Source organism: Suricata suricatta, chromosome 8 (genome assembly GCF_006229205.1).
Source record: "Suricata suricatta isolate VVHF042 chromosome 8, meerkat_22Aug2017_6uvM2_HiC, whole genome shotgun sequence".
Lineage (NCBI taxonomy): Eukaryota > Metazoa > Chordata > Mammalia > Carnivora > Herpestidae > Suricata > Suricata suricatta.
In genome coordinates this window covers 116994078-117013744 of record NC_043707.1, presented here as the reverse complement: position 1 = coordinate 117013744, position 19667 = coordinate 116994078, and the positions used below count along the sequence as shown (strand labels likewise).

Here is a 19667-nt window from a genome sequence, read left to right as displayed (position 1 = left end):
CTACCCTATCCCTTCATGAATATACCACATTTTCCCATCCATTTCCAGCTGATGAACATTTGGGTTGTTTCCCATTTTGGGCTTTTATTAATAACACTGATAACATTTTTCTTCATGTTTACTGATATACACATATATGTTGGCTGTTCCTAATGATTTCTGTGATTGCAATTGGCTGGCTGTTTTTCTGATGTTCTTATTTGGCTTTAAAATTTTTCTTTGGCAAATTTGAGGGCAGTGTTAAATTATAGCAATATCTAATATAATCTCTAAAACAGTATATGTAATGCCTGAAATTATTACTTTTTTTTGTGACTGGCTTGATCTAGGCTACTTGGGCATCTGTAAAATTAGTAACCAGAATATACTCTATTGTTTTATTCCTTTCCTGTGGTTTATTCTTTTAAAGGAGGAAAAAGTCAACCAAAGAAATGTGACAAAAAATAAAACACTGTTAATACCTTTCAGCTGCTGTGGGGAAGGAAAAACTAGAAAAGGATGTACGATAACAATGAAAAGGAACAACTTCTATTCGGTGTATATTTGCATACAAACAAGGGGTGAAGAACAAAGAGAAGGTGAGTAACAACTGCTGTATTTCTCAGTTTGTCAAATATAAGAGCCTTTAAAAATGTTTTCAATGTTCATGCCCATGTCCACGTGGGACACCCTGCAGTGGCTGCAAATAAGTTTATTTTTTTCCTAGCTGCAAGTAGGTTTAAATGTGTACATAAAAATAGGGAAGATATTCAGCACTGCTGATAGTAGCAGACTTTCTTGCATTACACAGAATACATATATAACAAGGATTGAGAAAAAAGCATAAAAGTCTAATTCAGCAAAAACAATAATACGAATCAGCAATTAATAGTAGTTGGATGTGGACTATGCTGGGCCCCACAGTAAAAGGACTCCACGTGGGTTGAAAGTTGTATGAAAGTTGTAGTAATAATCAGCCAGCCTCCAGCACTTCCACTGTTTTCTAAAGCACTTTATCAGGGAAATAGCATATGATATAGACCCAGCTTATGCATTTTCCTTGGTCCCTGCACATCTCCTAGAACAGTTGATTTTCTTTGACTGAGTCGATCGGGGGATATGTAAGGTACTCTACAATTTTCTACCAGCCTTATTCACAGGTAATTTGGTCTTCCAGAAGTAAAAATTTAATTAGCCCACTAATAATGTCATGATAAACATGAAATACCACTGAAAATGGTTTCACTGAAAGTCACTTGGAATCTTATAGGCAGTGAACTTTTCTCAGGGTCTGAGGAAAATTCTTTACTTTTCTCCATCAATAAGTAGTCCATTTAAAAAAATTGGGTGTTGGTGTTTGTATATCATCTTTCTGGAAATCTTGCTGAAGCTCATATTCAGAATGAGTAATAAACATTGTGGTTCTGGTCCTGGGAGAACCTGCTCAAAAAAGAAGAGCAGATTTCCCTCTCGGTTTCTATTTAGTTTCTATGTCCCTAATGGTATAATGCAATGGGCCTGGTAATTAGTTTAGCACCTTGTAAATTCCAATGAGAAAAAGAAGTTAAAATTGGCTTTATGGAGTAAAAATATCAGCAACTATTGAGCATTCGTCTTTTTTTTTTTTTTTTTTTGAGAGATAATGGCTAGTCTGTTTACAGGCTTTGGCTTCTACAAGAGTGAAAGCCTGATTCATGGTTCTTGCAGATTAAGATCAGTCTAATAAGAGTTCACAATGTAAACATAATAAAACATGAGAAATAAGTCACTGTAAGTAAGAATCAGCATAAACAACAATAGCAGAATTAGACTCGTAAAGATGATGATATTGTAATTATCAGATATAGAAAGCATTATAAGGATGTTTAATATGTGAAAGACATAAAAAGAACATGTTTATAGAGGAATGGTACCCAATGGAAATAATTAAGCAAATTAAAAAAAAACAAATAGGACATCTCACATACAAAACAAATAATAGAAAACAGGAACTCAGTGAATAGTTAAATCTCAGCTAGGACATAGCTAAATGATAATTAGCGAATGGCAGGACAAACGAGTTACCTGTGAACATTTTTTATTTTTTTTATTTTGTTTTTTATTTAATTTCAAGAGACAGAGAGAGACAGCACAAGCAGGGGATGGTCAGAGAGAGATAGGGAATACAGAATCTGAAGCAGGCTCCAGGCTCTGAGCTAGCTGTCAGCACAGAGCCTGCCTGACACAGGGCTCGAACCCATGAACTGTGAGATCATGACCTGAACCGAAGCCAGATGCTTAACTGACTGAGCCACCCAGGTGTCCCACCTGTGAACATTTTTTAAAGAATAAACTCATCTATGTAACAAAATGGTACAATTTACAGATAGAGGGGGAAAGCCCACCAAGCCCAGTGATAGTTGATAATCCAGAACAGAATTTTAGCTCAACCTTAAATTAGTTCAACCTAAAAAATCATATTAATGTAAATTACTAATGTGGAGAGACCTGGGGAAATCTATCAGAGATTAACAATATGAACGAGAATTTCAGAAACATAGAGAGTTACCCAAAAATGAAATACTGAAAGAAGAGAATGAGGGGTGACAGTATAGAACTGACAGATGGGAATTTCCCAGATGACAAAAAAAAAATTCCAGGAAGCCTAATCTTAAGAAGGATAAATAAAATATCTAAACAAGGTGCAAAAAATATTCAGAATGCCAATAAGAAAGGATCTTAAAGTCAGTGAGGTAAAAAAAATAATAAGGCTACCTAAAAACTGCAATGATTAATGTGAAAGCAGACTTCTTATTAATAATAAATGCCAGCAGAGTGTAGTAAGAGAAATTTGTCAATGTGGACTCTGAGCCAGCTAAATTATCATTTAATAACTAGGAAAATGCAGAACACCAAAGACAGAGACCGACTTTTCAAAGGCGTGAAAGACTGATAGCTGACTTCTCTCTAGCAAGAAAAGAGGTCAGAAGACATTAGAGAGATTTCTTTGATGGGCTGAAAGAAAGTAACTACCAGCCTGGATTTCTAAACCTACCAAAAATATCTTTCGAAAATGGGAGACAAGTAAATGTACTATAGACAAACAAAAACTGAGAGTGTTTGCCACCAGCATATCTTCATTACATAAGATTCTAACAAATGTCCTTCAAATAGCAGGAAAATGATCCCATGAGGAAGGACAAGGTATAAGAAGAATGAAAAGCAAAGAAAGTGGCAAATATGTGGCTAAGTCCAAGTAGACAATAATTGCATAGGACAACAATAATACATTGTGGGTTTAAAAAATAAGGCACAACTAAGATACAAAAAAACAATAATGTAAAGTCAGAAAAATATATATGGAGTTTAAGTGCCCTAATGTTCTTGTATGATATAGGAGGAAGAAAAGAGATTAAATTTAGACTTTGATAACTGAAATGGTTCCTGTTATAATTTCTAACATAGCCATTAAAATGTGGAGTATATAACTTACTTATTAGTAAAGAAGAAAAAATGGAATTATAAAAGTTGTTAATCAGATAAAAAAGAGAAGAAAGAAACTGAATAGAACAAACAAAAACCACAAAATAAGATGGTAGATTTAAGTCTAAATATATCAGTAATATGACATATTTAAAGTGATTAAAAAATACTTTCAGCCAAGAATTTTATAGCTAGCAAAACTATCTTTCAAAGATGAAATGAAATTAACAGATTTCTGGATGAACAAACACTGAGTATGAGAATATATCTATCACAAGCCAACCTAGGAAGAAAGTCTAAATTATAAAGAAATTCTACAGAAAGTCTTTCAGGCTGAAATGAAAGGACTGAAGTCACACAAAGAACTAAAAAACCCTGGTAAAAACAACTACATAGGTAAATATAAACTGCAGAATAGGTGTTTTTTTGTTTGTTTGTAATCTTTCTTCTTCTATCTGAGAAATGGCATGAAGCTATAACTGGAAATCTATATTGATAGGCATACAATGTCTAAAGGTGTAATTTGTATGACAAAAAGCAGCACAAAGGAGTGGGGAGGTAAGGGAGCTATGTAGGAGCAAAGCTTGTGTATATAACTGGAATTAAGTTAGTGTTAATACAAACTATGTTCTTATAAGTTAAGAGGTTAATTGTAATTTCCAGAGTAACCACTAAGAAAAATAACTTAAGAAACACACAGTGGGGGTGCCTGGGTGGCTCAGTCGGTTAAGTGTCCAGCTTCGGCTCAGGTCATGATCTCATGGTTCGTGGGTTCGAGCCCTACATCAGGCTCTGTGCTGACAGCTCAGAGCCTGGAGCCTGTCTTCAGATTTTGTATCTCCCTCTCTCTCTGACCATCCCCTGCTCATGCTGTCTCTCTCTCTCTCTCAAAAATAAATTAAAAACATTAAAAAAAGAGAAACATACAGTGGAATAACAAAGAAATTAAAATGTTACATTGGTGATGGATAGATGGATACATTTTAATTTCTTTGTTATTCTCGGAGGCCCCACCATGGTGGTTGCAGAAAGTAGAAGTAGCAAAGTGGATGGACCTTGAGGGTGTCATGCTAAGCGAAATAAGTCAGGCAGAGAAGGACAGATACCATATGTTTGCACTCATAGGTCTAACAGGAGAACAGGAGAAACCTAATGGAGGACCAGGGAGAGGGGAAGAGGGAAAGAGAGTTGTGGAGAGAGAGGGATGCAAAACCTGAGAGACTATTGAATACTGAAAACTAATCGAGGGTTGAAGTGGGGGGAAGAGGTGAGGGTAATGGAGGAGGACACTTGTGGGGAAGAGCACTGGGTGTTATATGGAAACCAATTTGACAATAAATTATTAAAAAATAAGAAAAATAAAATGTTACATTGGAAAAGCTCTATTTAACATAAAAGAAAACAGCAATAGAACAGAGAACCAAAAAATGCTCCAAACTCAAAAGCCAAAAAAACACAAAACCATAAGATACATAGGAAACAAATAGCAAAAATGGGTGATGTAAAACCTACCTTATCAATAATAACACTAAATGTTGATTAAATACATAAAAGGTGGATATTAGCAAAATGGATAAAAAACATGATTCAACTATATGCTGTCTAAAAGAGACATCCTTTAGATTCAAAGATGCAAATGGACTGAGAGTAAAAGATGGGAAAAGATAATATTGCTCATACAGAGACTAAACAGAGGCTGGTGTGGCTATCCTAATATCAGAGAGGATAGACTCTGAGGCAAAAATTGTCATTAAACTCAGAAAGGACATTTTATAGTGATAAAAGAATCAACCCATCAATAAGATATAACAATTATAAATATATACACACCTAACAGAGATCCTAAATACATGAAATAAAAAATAACAATTGAAAGGAGAAATAGACAGAGCAATAATAATAGTATGAGATTTCACCATCCCATAGAACAAGACAAAGACCTACAAGGAAGTATGTTGACCAACACTATACACCAAATAGATCTCACAATCATCCAGAGAACACTCAATGTAGTAACAGCAGAGTACATGCACATGGAGTGTTCTCTAGGAGAGACCATATGTTATGCCATAAAATAAGTCTCCATAAACTTAAAAAGATTGAAATCATACAAAGTATGTTCTCCAACCACAATGTGATGAAATTAAAGATCAATAACAGAAGAAAATTTGAAAAATTTAGATATGGAAATTAAAAAATCACTCCTAAATAGCCAATAAGTCAAAGAAGAAATCAGAAGAGTAATTAGAAAATACTTTGAGACACACAAAAATGAAAACACAACATACCAAAACTCATGAGATATAGCGATAGCAATGCTCAGAGAGAAATTTATAGCTGCAAATGCCTACATTAAAGAGAAGAGAGATCTTAAACTAACAAGCCAAACTTTCCCCTTAGGAAACTAGAAAAAGGTGAACAAATTAAACCCAAAGCAAACAGAAGAAAGGAAATAATAAAGATAGTAGCAGAGATAAGTGAAATAGAAAGTAGAGGGAAAAAAACCCAAACTATGAGCATGAACAATCATATGCAAATTAATAATCCAGATGAAATGGATAAATTTCTTAAATGTACACAAACTACCAAAACTTAGTCAAGAAGAAATGGAGTATCTGAATAGAGTTATAGCAAATAAATAGAATAAAACGATAATCAAAAAACATTCAAAGATAAGCCCAGGACTAGATGATTTCACTGTTGAATTCTATTAAATTTTTAAAGAAGAAATAACACTAATAATTTCTATTCCTGAAAATAGGAGAGGTACATTTCCCAACTCATTTTATGAAGCCAACATGATATTAGAACCAAAGACATCACAAAGAAAGGAAACTATTGACCAATATCCTCATGCACATAGCTGCAAAAATCCTCAACAAAATATGAGTAAACTGAATCCAGCAGCATATTATACCATGGCCAAATGTGGTTTGTTCTTGGAATACAAGAATGGTTCAACAGATGAAAACCAATCAGTGTGAATACCATATTAATACAGTGAGGGGGCAGAAATCACATGGTCATCTCAATAGATTCAGAAAAATCATTTGACAAAATCCAACACTGTTTCATGATAAAAATTTTCAATAAGCTAGGAGTAGAAGGGAAATTTCTCACTAGGCATAGAAGGGGAATTTCTCAGTCCTAAAGGGAATTTACATAAACTCTACAGCTAACTTTATACTTAATGGTGAAAAACCAAACGCTTTTCTTCAAAGACCAGGAACGAGGGAAGGATGCCTGTTTTGCCACTTCTATTCAAACTTATATTGGAAATTCTAGCTAGGGAAATTAAGTAATAAAAAGAAGTAAATGTGTGCAGCAATATTATTCGTAATAGGTCAAAAGAGGAAACAACTCAAATGTCCATCAACTGATGAATGGATAAACCACTGTAGTATATCCACACACTAGAATAGTATTTGGCTGTGAAAAAGATTGAAGCACTGATATGTGCTACAACATGGATGAACTCTGAAAACCTTATGGCAAGTGGAAGGAGGCAGACGTACAAGGCCACATGTATATTTATCTGGAATGCCTGGAATAGGCAAATCTTTAGATAGAAGGCAGATTAATGGTTCCCAGGGATCTGGGGGAGGTGGGGATTCACCTGCAGGAACAAGAGGAGAGCGCAGGAGGTCAAGGGACAGTTTCCTCATGTGGATGTGTGAGGTTAGCAACGGGATGTCAGGGTTCTGAGTACCTCCCCTCTCTCACCCACCATTTTTAGCATGTTGTTCCCACAAATATTTTTTCATAATAATAATTAGGAAGTCATTGTTGGTGGAGTAGCTACTATGTAAAAGCTCTATACTTGGAACTCTTTATGGATTTTCTAATTTTTTTTTAGAGGAAGAGAGAAAGTGAAAGCATGAGTGAGGGAGGGGGCAGAGAAAGAGAGAGAGAGAGAGAGACTGAATCTAAAGCAGCTCCATGACCAGTGTAAATAAAGCCTGACGCAGAGCTCAACCCCACAACCGTGAGAGCACGACCTAGGCTGAAATCAAGTCTGATGCTCAACCGACTGGCCCCCCCCACCCAGGTGCCCTCCAGCTTCTCTAATTTAATCTTCTAAGAACTCTATGGAATAGGTATTAGGGTCATTTTTGTAGATGAAGAAATGGAGGCTTGAAAGCTTAATAGACTTTTTCAAACCAAACAGCTTGTTTAGGGGCAAAGCCAGAATTCATGTCTCAGTCAGTCGGCCTCCAGAATCTATGGCATTTCTGTTCCAGTCCTTCAAAAGAAAGGGGTTCATGTGTTATTTTTCTGGAAAAGCGAGGAAGGAGTAAGGTTTGAGACAGTGTCATGCCAGGCAGCCTGTTGTGAAGGAAGAGCGCCCTGAGGGCCGGAAAGGATAGCAGTGTAGCAGAGAGGAAAGAGAAAAGGCCTTTAGCTAGGAAGAAAGAGAATGCACAAGTTGGTGTGAAATTAACTCAACAGGGGCCTAAGGAGCAGCCGGAGTGACTGTTATTGTGATGTAACACACACATACACACACGAGGAGGACATGTACTTGGACATGGCCATCCTGTCCGTCTGCACAGGATCACTTTGAGTCAATGACATCCACTTACAGAGACACTGGGGGCGGGGACGGTCCCATGTGCCATCTCCCTGGCAGCTAAGCACCGGGGTGCCCAGGAGGTAGAAGCCGTGGTTGCACTGGTAAGACACGGTGGTGCCATAGCTGAACCTGTGCGGGCCGCTGGCATGGACTTGACGAAGGCTGTTTTCTTGGTGTCCGGGATCAGTGCAGTTGATGACTGTAATGGAAGGGAACAATTAGACAACAGAAACCAGGATGCAAAGATTTTCTTATGCTTCTAAATGAGGATTCATATGTCCACAGTCATGTGTTCCCAGTACGGCAAAATGTCCAGACCAAAATCAGTAGCGTGAAGCGGATCCTGCCTGGGAGGGTGAGCTGGTCCTCAGGCTGCTCTGCTTCCCGATCACTGGCCTTGATTGCCCGGTTAAGGGATTCATTCTTCCACCTCTTGCTAGACTCACCTCTTTGGAGAAGCCTTCCCACCTCCTCCCAGACCGGTTAGCCTCGGCCCCAACAGTGTTCCCTTGCACAAACCTCTACTGCTGACCTTATCAGCCTAGATGGTGAGTGGTTTGAATACGTGAGTCCCTGGAGGGCATGACTCCCTTGTCCCTGGGTGTCCTAGCCTAGGTGCAGCAAAGCTCATCCTGTAGAACAGATGCAGCTGAGCTGACTCCAATAGGGGTTGGTCTTTTTTGTAAAGGGTTTTAATCACTTTTAAAATTTTATTTATTTATTTAAGTTCATTTATTTATTTTGAGAGAGAGAGGGAGAGAGAGCGCACACAGGAGCAGGGGGAGGGCAGAGAGAGAGAGAGAGAGGATCCCAGGAAGGCTCCATGCTGTCAAGCACAGAGCCCTACACGGGGCTCCATCTCATGAACCGTGAGATCATGACCTGAGCCAAAATCAAGCGTCAGATGCTTAACCGACTGAGCCACTTAGGTGCCCCAGGACAGGTATTTTTTAAAAATCTTTGATAAGTTTTTAAAATGTAAGGTATTTCCACCTTTGATGAACTTCTCTGAGGCTCCGAGAGGTTGGCATCACAAAATAAATATGCAGCATGCATTGATTCACATTATTTATTGCCACACACCGAGGGCCAAGCAATGTGCAAATTTCTCCACCTTGGCACTCTGGACATTTTGGCTGCTAATTCTTTGTTGTGGGGGCAGAGCTGTGTATTGTAGGATGTTCAACAGCATCCTCGGCCTCTACCCACTAGATGCCAGTAGAAACCCTCCAGGTGTGACAAGGAAAAATATCTCTAGATATCTGTTCCCTGTTGGTGCAGAGGATGGATAAAAGCATCCCCAGTTGGGAACTGCTCGTCTAGAGAGAAATGCACAAACAAGGCAATTATTTTGTTTGATAAGTGCTCTGATAGGGGTAGTAGAGAATGTTCTAGAAGTGCAAAGCAGTGCATCTAGCCCAGTGCAGGAGGTGGAGCAGGAAAGGCTTCCAAGAAGAGGTGGCATTTAAGCTGGTTCTTGATGGTTGGGTAAAAGTGACTCAGACCAAGCGGGACAGAGAAGAACGCATTCGAGGAGCCTGTGTGGGAGAGCCCCGGGGATGAGTGGACACAGGGTATGTGTGAGGGCTGGACGAGGTTCAGTGTGGCCAAGACCCAGTGCAGAGTGAGGTGGAGGCAGAGGACAGTACTGTTGTAAGGGCATTGGGAAGTTTAAGAGGCATTTTAAACAGGGAATGGCTTGATCAGATTTGCATTTTATTTATTTTTTACAATGCTTTCCTTTTTTTTAAATAGTAGTTTATTGTCAAATTGGTTTCCATGTAACACCCAGTGCTTCTCCCCACAAGTGCCCCCCTCCATGACCATCACCCCATTCCCCCCTCCCCCTCCCCCTCAGCCCTCAGTTCGTTTTCAGTATTCAATAGTCTCTCATGGTTTGTGTCCCTCTCTCTCCCCAGCTCTCTTTCCGCCTTCCCCTCCCCATGGTCCTCTGTTAGGTTTCTCCTGTTAGACCTATGAGTGCAAACATATGGTATCTGTCCTTCTCTGCCTGACTTATTTCACTTAGCATGACACCAGATTTGCATTTTAGACGGGTCACTCTGGTCAGGGTCGACAATGGGCTGGTGGGAGCAGGACTGGAGGCCACGACTTCTAAGATTTTACCCAAGGCCTCTGATTCCAAGACTAGTCCTGAGCTTGTTACTCTGGGAAGGGACCTGTGGGGGGGGTCGGTGGGGGCAGGAGGTGCAGTTAGTTACAGGAGAATCTACATCTTGTGCTGGGGCATGGGCACAGCTCTTGAGAAGGGGATGTGGGATAACAATACCCCAAAGCAGCAAAGTGCTAAACTCTTTCCTGCCTGAAAGGATGATCAAAGGAAGACATAAAACCAGGTCATGGAAGTTTTCCCCGTGTTTTTTGGAACCTTCTCTCACTCAAAATGGGGTCTTAAAATGCTATGAGAGGAATGTTATTTTTAGGGTTACTTGTGATGCATCTTCATTTATTTGAAAATTTTGGTCCTTTAATATCAGTTACAAATGACTTGTGACACACTGCATGGACAATCGCTGTGCACCCCCACATCCTGCAATGAGGAGCCGTCGTCCTAGGGACTGTGCTCTCATGACTATAACGATTTGATTGACCTCCAGGCCGGGGCTGTGGTCATTCATGTTCTGCCTGCTTTGACACCCCACTCAGAGGTCACGGAGGCGGCCAGGCTATTCCTGGTATGCAGCAGCTCCACTTGCCCTTGCTGCTGTCACCAGCCATGAAATGCTTTAGAAACGATTTCTTAAGTAGCCTAGGTGGGGCCCGAATATCCTCTGCTCAGAGTCTGCTTCTTGGGCCCTTGGGTTCTTGTCTTCCTCCTTTTCTTCCTCCTACACTCTTTGCTTTTTATTTTTCATTCTAACCTTTCTGATTTTTATTTTCATCAAGAATGGGGCTCTATATGATGAGGATGAGTTATTTGTTCTATGAAATGTAAGCAAGAAGATGGCTTTCCATTTCTATTTTGAAAGGTGCAACTTGTTTGCTTTACTTGTATAACCATTGATGAAATCTTACAGGGCTGTATCTAGGGGATGAGAAAGTTCTTATTTATGACCCTTCTTTGCCCTCAGTTTTCCCTATTCAAGTCGAAATAACACCAGGGCTGGATCCACTGGCTTTTGCTGTGGGGTCACAGATCCCCAGATGGTAGCGGTGCCGGTGGTGAAGTGGGAGAAGGGTGACTCACTTCTGCAGGTGGGCAGCATGTCGCTCCACTGTCCACTGGCCAGGCACTGGGACCTAGCAGCCCCCTCGGCCACATACCCAGGGTTGCAAACAAACTTGACCACGTCGTTGAGGTTAAACTGGTTACCCTGAGTGAGGCCGTTGATTGGATTGCCTGGGTGTCCACAGGTAATTGCTGCAACCAAAACAGAAAATAGGTAAGCCCCCCTATTATCCCATACCCCCAAAGTGCATCCTTTTTCTCACCTGGTATTTCTAATGCCCTTGAGTGACGTTCAGGCCTAAGTCTAACTAGTCTCTTTACCTGTAGAGCCTTTATTTCCTGAAATGAGCAAAGGGATGTACCTTCTTCCTTGAAGGCACATCTGTAGTTTGGACAACTTGAGAGAAATCACTCTGTGACTCCCCATAGGGCATTGGGCCTGGACTGCAGTTCTGTTGTCCAGGTCGTCAGTCCGGCTCATTTTCTCTGCCTCTATCCCTGTGGTGCCCCATGTCCACTCTCCATCACTGGATACGATGACTACCCCTCAGTGGATTCCTGGGCTGAGCCTGAGAGAGCCAAAGTCAATACTGACCAAGCCTGAATGGAGAGATTGCTCCCCATGCCAGATCAGTGGCCCCGCCAAAGCTGTTGTTGAGAGCACAATCCTTCCCCTCTACTCCTTCCAGATGAAGGGAGTTCAATCCTTGTAATTTCTGGCTCTTCTCTGTGCTCTTTTACTTACTCTGGCCCAGGTAGCATGGAGCAGCTGATCTGTGCAATGTGGGAAGAATGAGCACTCATGCTTGGCCCAGTTCTGCCCTCTTCCTCTTGGGACCCAGTGTCTGTGGGCAGCAGTGTTCTCTGCTGTTCCCCCGGAGGCAGGCTCTCCCCAGCAAGGGGGTGGGGATGGTGTGAATTCATTCCATCCTGGGTTTTGTCAGCAGACCCCATATGGCTCTCACCTTAAACTATGGCTTTTAACTTAGGCTTTATGAGTAACAAACGTGATATTTTGGCATCCTCGCAGGCTGTTTTATTTTGTGATTTGTTCAACCATGGGCAGGGCAGTGGGGAAGGACCCAATGCTCGAAGGCCTGGCTCCAGAGTGCTGTGCCAGCTTCTTTCCTCCTCCTGGAACTGGAGTTCATCCCTCCACCCAGGGGCACTGGTCTGAGATTTCTTAAAAGTAAGTGCCTGCCCCAGAGCCTTGGCACTTGCCTTTCCTTCTGCCAGAGCATCTCTTGGCTCCTGATCTCACATCTTCAGGTCTCCCTCCCCTCAAATGTCACCATATTGGCGAGGCTATCCCTTATGACCCATAAACACCCTCCCTAGCACTGTTCAGCCCCTTGCCTTTTCCACTTTTCTCTACAGTAACGGATTTGCTCTGCCTGTAGTTCTTTGTTCATTGTTATCTCCCTCTACCTGAAGGTAAGCTGCACAGGGGCAGGTTCTTTGGTTGTTCCTCGCTACATCCTTGGAGTCTGGACCAGTGCCCAACATATAGGAGGAGCCTGATAAATATTTGCTGAGGGAAGGAATGTGTGAGTGCATGGATGCTGGGGCTTCTGCTTTGCTCCTTAATCCTTAGTTCTATGTAGCACCTGCCTGTATCCTAGTCTTTAGACTGAAGTCTCAGTTGATGCTTTTGCCAGGCCTTTCCCTTGGTTCTGGATTTTTAGCTGAGAAACCATGAGGAATGTTCTCTTACCCCAACAACTGGATCCACAAGGAGCCCATCCCAACCCATGATGGTGTGAATGGAGATGGGGGAGCAAGAGTAGGCAGGGGGCAGGGCCCAGTTTTTGCTGTGGCCAACCCTGGCATCGTTCTGGGTCTGTTCTCTTGTGTAAATCTCAACAGTAGTATCCTTGGCTCTAGTGGAAAGGGCCAGGCAGAGTGGGACACATACTGTTGGTGGCCTGCAGGGGTTCGAGGCTACCTGGCATGGTGTGATGAGGATGGGCTGTGGGGCCAGCAGACCAGGATCTACCACTCAGCTCTGCCCTTTTCTTACTTTGGACGATTCACTCTGAGCTCACTCACAGTATCTCTAAAGTAAGGATTTCAAATTGCATTAATAGGGTTGCTTTGACAATAGATTCATACATTTACTTTTCATTTAACATTCCTGAGTTCCTTCTATGTGCTAAGTACCCTGCTCTTCTCTAATGATATACAATGAGGACTAAGATATGGTCTCTGACCTCAGGGAGCCCATGTCACAGTCCAGGGAAGCAGACTGTTACAACACCTTGTGCTGGTGCTGGGACGGAGGCCCACGCAGAGGAGGGGCATCTACCCTCCACAGGGGAGAGAGTGGGTTACAAAGGGTTCTCAGAGGAAACCACATGCCATCTACACCTGCCAGATCAGCAAGGTGGTGGGAGAGTGGAGATAAGCTTCCTAGGGTCTGTGAACTCTCTGGAATGATACGCAAAATATTGGGTGGGTGCAGTGCTTGGGAGAGGATCCACCCCTTTCCCAGATTCACAAAAGGTCATGAGGCCCCTTCCCAAAGGCCAAGAACCACTTGTAAAAGTGAGAGAAGAGTGTTGAGTAGTAAAGCCTTTGGGGGTAGCACCTCTTGAAGGACAAGTCACCAAAGTGCCTGGAAAGAAAACTGAGGGGTGGTCAGCAAAATAGAAAAAGAAAGCTCAACAAGTGGCGGGAGGGTCCCAGAAGCCAGAGGGAGAGCCTCAAGTTATGTTGGATACCCCAGATAGCTCTATTTCTCTGGAGACCCTGATGGGTACAGGCTGCAAGGAAGAGGTGGAGAATACCCTACTAGGAAGGAAAATAGAGGTCTTTGTGAAGCTTAAACACTTAACTGGGGCTTGAGGGAAATTAATAGAAAGGAAAGGTAAGCAGTACAGAGGAGAGAGTTAAAAATAGACCAGGCTCACTAAGGAGGCAGGAGGGAGGGTATCACAGAGGGCACAGACTTGGGCCTGGAGAGAGAGAGAGACTCTTCTACGGAGTTAGGAATGAAGGGAAAAGAATAGATGTGTGGGTGGGAAGCAGGAAGTAGGAGTTATTGTTTGATGGCTTCTACCATCTCTGCAAAATAGAAGTGAGGTTATCTAATCAGCTAATAATCATTGGGGTCTATCTGCGTTATTTCATTTAACCCCCACAATCCTGTGAGGTAGGCACCATCATCATCCCCAGAGCAGCTGGGAGGCTTATCTGGGGGCACTGTTTCCAGGTGGCTCATCCGACCTCTGAAACCAGCTCCTCTGATTCCAGGCCAAGTTCATTATCTGCTTTGGCTATTTGCTGAGGATGTAGGCGGAGGAGGTGGAGGGTGGGTGTTCAGAAACGAGGTGACATCGTGCAGTGGCTGTGTGGGGAAGGATGAGAGAGCTAACCGAGGAGATGTGGGATTGACAGAAGGTTTGGAGAGTAGTATGAAAACTGTGGATTCAGTGGCAGCTAACACAGTGCCGACCTCAGGGTGATCACTTATAAATGGTTGTTCTTTGTCTCTTTTCCTCTTCCCACAGGTACTCCCTACACCTCTGTGCTCCAGGAGAAAATGGGGCTTGGTCCAAGAGGTCCTGGATTCTGTCATGTGGCAGCATTGACACCACCAATCATCACAACAACAGCAACAGCGTCTGCTTAATGCCTCTGTCAGACACTTTTGGACCTCTTTTGGTCCAAAATATAATTTATTTAACTCTCACAATACTTTGAGGTATCCGCTTTTGTAGATGAGGAAACAGGCTTAGATGGTTAAAGTAATCCATCTAAAGTTATATAGCTATGTGACATACAGTGGGAAGTCTGGGTAGGACCCAGGCAATCGAGGTCCCAGGTTCAAGTATCTAAATACCTTACTACACTGCCTTTCATTGCATATCAGGTCTAAAATTAAACATCCTTAGGCTGACATTTTCCATTTATTTTCTGACTCCAACATTCCCTATTATTTATAACCTACATCTCTGCACGTACATTCTGTGCCAATTTCTTGAAGGTTTTGGAATTTCCATCTTCTGGATGAAACCAAATGTTTAGTTTAGACCCATCTGGAAGAGTGACTGAATAGAGATGGGTCTTGCTTTGTGTAACCCTAAAATTAAGCAGCTATTAAGACTAATTTTTCATGCATTGCTCATTGAATAAGTCTCATTGTTGTATTGCTCCATCTCATATAGGAAGAGCCAAATGAAGAAGAATTACAAAATTAAACAACACAACCTACACTTTACACAAAGGATCACTTCAGGGAACTTTAAAAAGTCAAGAATTTTCCAAATTACTTTTAGGCAGCTGAGAATAATGGTGGTCATCTACATCCAAAAAAAGGGCAAAATGTAGATTAGCAAGAAGAACAAATAAACTGTAGAAAGCCCAGGCTTGCAGCATAACCAAAAGACAGAGAATGCTAGAAACTTTAGGTGTAAGTGGAAAAACGAACACGCCACCCAGGCAAAATGTTTCTCATGCTTCTGTTGCAAGCCTTTGTGGAGAGCAAGGCTGTTTGGAAAAGAGAAGAAAGGAGCAGGGAATGGCCTGATATTGATCTAGAGTCACTGCCGGCAAGAGAAAGTCCGTCCTAAATGTGAACAAAATGAAAAAAGATCCTGGTATGTCAGTGCACTGACTATAGGAAATGGGGGTAAAAGCCTACAAACTTCCCTAAATACCAAAAGAAATGGGGGAGGGGGAGTAAGGAAAACATCACACGGAGAAAGAAATTCCTGAGTATATCTTACCCATAATAGTTACATAAAACCCGACAGAAGTAAGACCAAACATATAAGTCACAGCAATGTATGTGAATAAGTGTAACTAACCTATTAAAGAAAATGGTTTTCAAATTGGCTCACAAGGCAAGGCCAACTCCCTGCTGTGTACAGGATTCAGAAAGGCTAAAAACAGGGATGGCTCAATGTATACCAGGCAAATGGAAAAAGGACTAAAGTAGGGCCTGTAAGCCCAATATCAGGCCCAGTGCCAGTCAAACTACAAAATATTAAAAGTGACAGAAGACATTTAAAGGCTAAAATCCTAATTTGTAATAGAGATACTAGTTCTGAATGAATATGTGCTAAATAACATAGCAACTACGTTTATGTAGCATAAACTACAGAAATGTAAGAAACAGTAGAAGACCACTAAGAATAGAACACTTTGAGACATACCTCTTGGAGCAAAATAGGTCAAGTGGACAAAGGTCAGTGAGGTACAGACACCGTAATCAAGGCACATCTTATGGTTATATACAGAGCTTTATATCCTAATTCCCTTTCTTCTTATAAATGCACATGGAACATTCATAACAGTTGATCAAATATTAGGCCATAAAGAGAGCATCGATACATTCCATGAAGTAGAAATATCACACATAGTGCAATATTAGAAATAAATAACACAATAAAAGTAAAAAGTACCTTCTGCCCAGAAATTAAAAGAAAACAACTATTAAAAAATTTCTTGGTCAGAGAAGAAATTCATTTATAACCCAAATCACAGAATTTCTAATCATTAATCAAACATTAATTATTGTAATGTATGGGATCTGATTAGAGCAGTTTTTGGAAGAAATTTCCAACCTTAGGCACTTACATCAATAACAGTAAAAAAAAAGGAAAGGATGACAATAAATGAATTGGATTTGCGGCTCAAAAGCTAGAAAGTGCACAAACAAGTTAACCAAAGGAAACCACAAACGGGCAATGGTGAAGGCAAAAGCAATAATTAATGATGCAGAAAACTGAAAACAAGAGATGTAATGATTGGGTCTTTGGAAAAAAAGTAACCAGATGTACAAGACCTCCAGCTAACCTACTCAAGAGGACAAGGGAGAAAGTCCACGTTGAGTCTGAGCCCGTGACTAGGGAGAGTGGATAACATACTTACGCACACAGAACGGGGTCTTGCCCGACCAGTGATGATCCTGCTGGCAGATGCGCACGGACATGCCGATCAGGCGGAAGCCGGCATTGCACTGGTACACCACGCTGCCTCGGTAGCTGAAGTTTTCCCCGTTGATGTGTCCGTTGACAATGGGCTCGGGGGTCCCACAGTGTCCGGCTTTGGTGGGAGATGAGGAAAGAGTGTAAATTGAAGAGGAGCTCATAGAAGTGAGTGGGGGCTTGGTCAGGGTTGGGGAGACAGGGATGGTGAGGAAGAAGACCAAGGAGCAAGCCACCCATTATTTTCCCCACCTCCCCCTGAGAGTAGCTATACAGGAATGACTTCAGAAATCCTAGACATGATAGAAATGGCATCCCCAAATCCCAAGGTTTAATCCCCAAAGGCCATCCATCTCTCTGAACTGTAGTTTCTGTATCTGTCTGTGGGTTAGAAATGATCACTGTCACCTTCCTGCCTCTGGGATTGTCGCCCTCTTTTTTCATCAGTTAGCATTGACTAAACATCTACTGAATGGAGGGCACTGGGTCTACATTAAGGCAGTCACAGCCCAGTTGAGTTGAAAATGACGATGCACAAAGAGATGATTTGGCTAAACTCATCTTTCCTTCTCCTTGAGTGGCAAAAGACCCAGACAGCTTAACCTAGGTGGGTTATTCTTATTGAGTGGGGTTTGGGTAGAGTATATTCCTAGCATTTCCACTGGTATTCTTTGGCTCTGTATGGAAATAATTCATGACTGTATCCCTAACAAGAAGCCTAAGACAGTGGGAGGGGAGCACTGTTCAGTCTGAAACAGACCATCAAATCTATGCTATCAGGTCTGTGTAGCTGGGCCCCTCCTTTGGACTTGAGGGTTCCAAGAAATAATTGAGAGGAGAGAAAACCTTAGAATCAAAGGTTTGGTAGGGAATGCACTAGCCATGGGGGAAACCACAACTTTGTCCTTTGTAAGCCAGGCTGTTTTTGTGCTTTTGTCATTTGCTTATATAATTTTGTCTTATCAGACTTGAAATTATTCTTGTTCTTTTGGGTGCCCCAAGAGAAGTAGGTTCAGGGTTTTAGTCATGGTGGATGCTCAGTGGCTGGTGTTTGGATTAAGCATTTTATACTATACATACAATGATGCTGTTCAAAGACTATAATCAGCTTTAGAAAGCTCTAACCTGCCCTAAGGAGGGAAAAATGAGCAGGTCACTCACCAAGGCAGCGAACTTCAGAGCCACTCCAGAGCCCGTTGGCCATGCACTCCCGGACCCTGGAGCCCACCAGCGTGTATCCAGAATTGCAGGAGAAGATGGCCGTAGCCCCATAGACAGACAGTGTTCCAATGCGGTGCCCACTGGGAGGGATGGGGAGCTCTCCACAGGAGATAACTAGAAAGGAAATCATAAAGTGCTCTGTGAAAAGCCAGCCCCAAGAGGAGGAACACGTGCTGCTTCTGAGTAGTAAGAAAGATGACAAAGATGAGACCTGTTTAACTTTACTGGGACTCATGAGCAGAATGTGAGACATGGCGGTGTTGGAGCAGTGATTCTCAACTGCAAGTGTGGCCAGAAGCACCTGAGGAGCTTTTACAATGCCCAGGCTGTACTCTGGACCAACAACTCACAATCTCTAGAGATGAGGTCCAGGCATATACATTTATTTTTAAGAAAAACTCCTCAGGTGGCTCAGATGTATACCCTGGTTAGGGACCGCTACACTAGAGGCAGAGACTCTGTGTCCTTGGTGTCCAGGGCAGACACTACCAATCAATTCCTTGTCCTTTCTGCTGAGCGCAGCAGAAGCCTCCTACTCCTTCTCAACAGGGCACCACAGATAGCCACTGGCAAGCATGTGAGATGAGGCCCGATGGTCAAGGCTACACTGAATGTGAGAACCTTCATTGTGATAGAGATGTTAACACCCTTCTGACTTCTGCTTTGCCACATACATGGTTATAGGCCATGGTGGGGTCTAAACTTGAATACATAAAGACAACAGTGACTTGAATCATAGGTGTAGGGAGGGTATCATTCCTTCTTCCACTCAATCGCAAACTTTCTACTGCTCACTGACAAGCTATTTCCTTCTACCCTGTTACAAACACCTACCTTTTCTATCACATCCTTATTAAGTAAATATTGACCCCCATTTAGGACCAAGGGACTTCTTTCCCCAGCTGTTGGTAATGACCCTCATGCTAGCCCTCTTCAGGCTGCCTTGGCTGCGGAGTCTTCCCATCTAGATCATGCCATCTTCCTGGGTCATCCTGTACCCCAAGTTTGGTCACTATGCAGGCCTAAAGACCTCTGGCTTCAACTCGTGGCAGTTCTGAAGGAGCATCCGAGCTTCAGAGCTGCCTGTGAGGTCAGCTGAGGGCTTCACTGATAGAGCATCAGAGCTCAACTTCGCCATCTTCCCAGTTCTGCTTCCTCCCCTTCCCTTACACAAGACAGTGGTAATCCTAAGAGTACTCCATAATAAACCTCTGTATCAGAGTTGCTTCCCCAGGGACCCTGACCTTGGAAACTGTTTTGAAGAAAAAACAAAAACAAAAACAATTAACAATGCAGGAGAGGCAGACACACT

The 19667-nt window shown here is 42.1% G+C and overlaps 1 protein-coding gene across 1 annotated transcript in view; it reads right to left on the bottom strand.

Moving 5' to 3' along the window:
* CSMD2 (CUB and Sushi multiple domains 2) overlaps positions 1 to 19667 on the bottom strand; it is a 590124-nt gene that overhangs the window by 43576 nt on the left and 526881 nt on the right. Inside the window, exons 54-57 of the mRNA XM_029945853.1 lie at positions 18296 to 18469; positions 17079 to 17252; positions 11223 to 11396; positions 8025 to 8213 (exon numbers count right to left, since the gene is read on the bottom strand). Of these exons, the coding sequence (XP_029801713.1) occupies positions 8025 to 8213; positions 11223 to 11396; positions 17079 to 17252; positions 18296 to 18469 (711 nt within the window). The remainder of the gene's footprint in view (positions 1 to 8024; positions 8214 to 11222; positions 11397 to 17078; positions 17253 to 18295; positions 18470 to 19667) is intronic.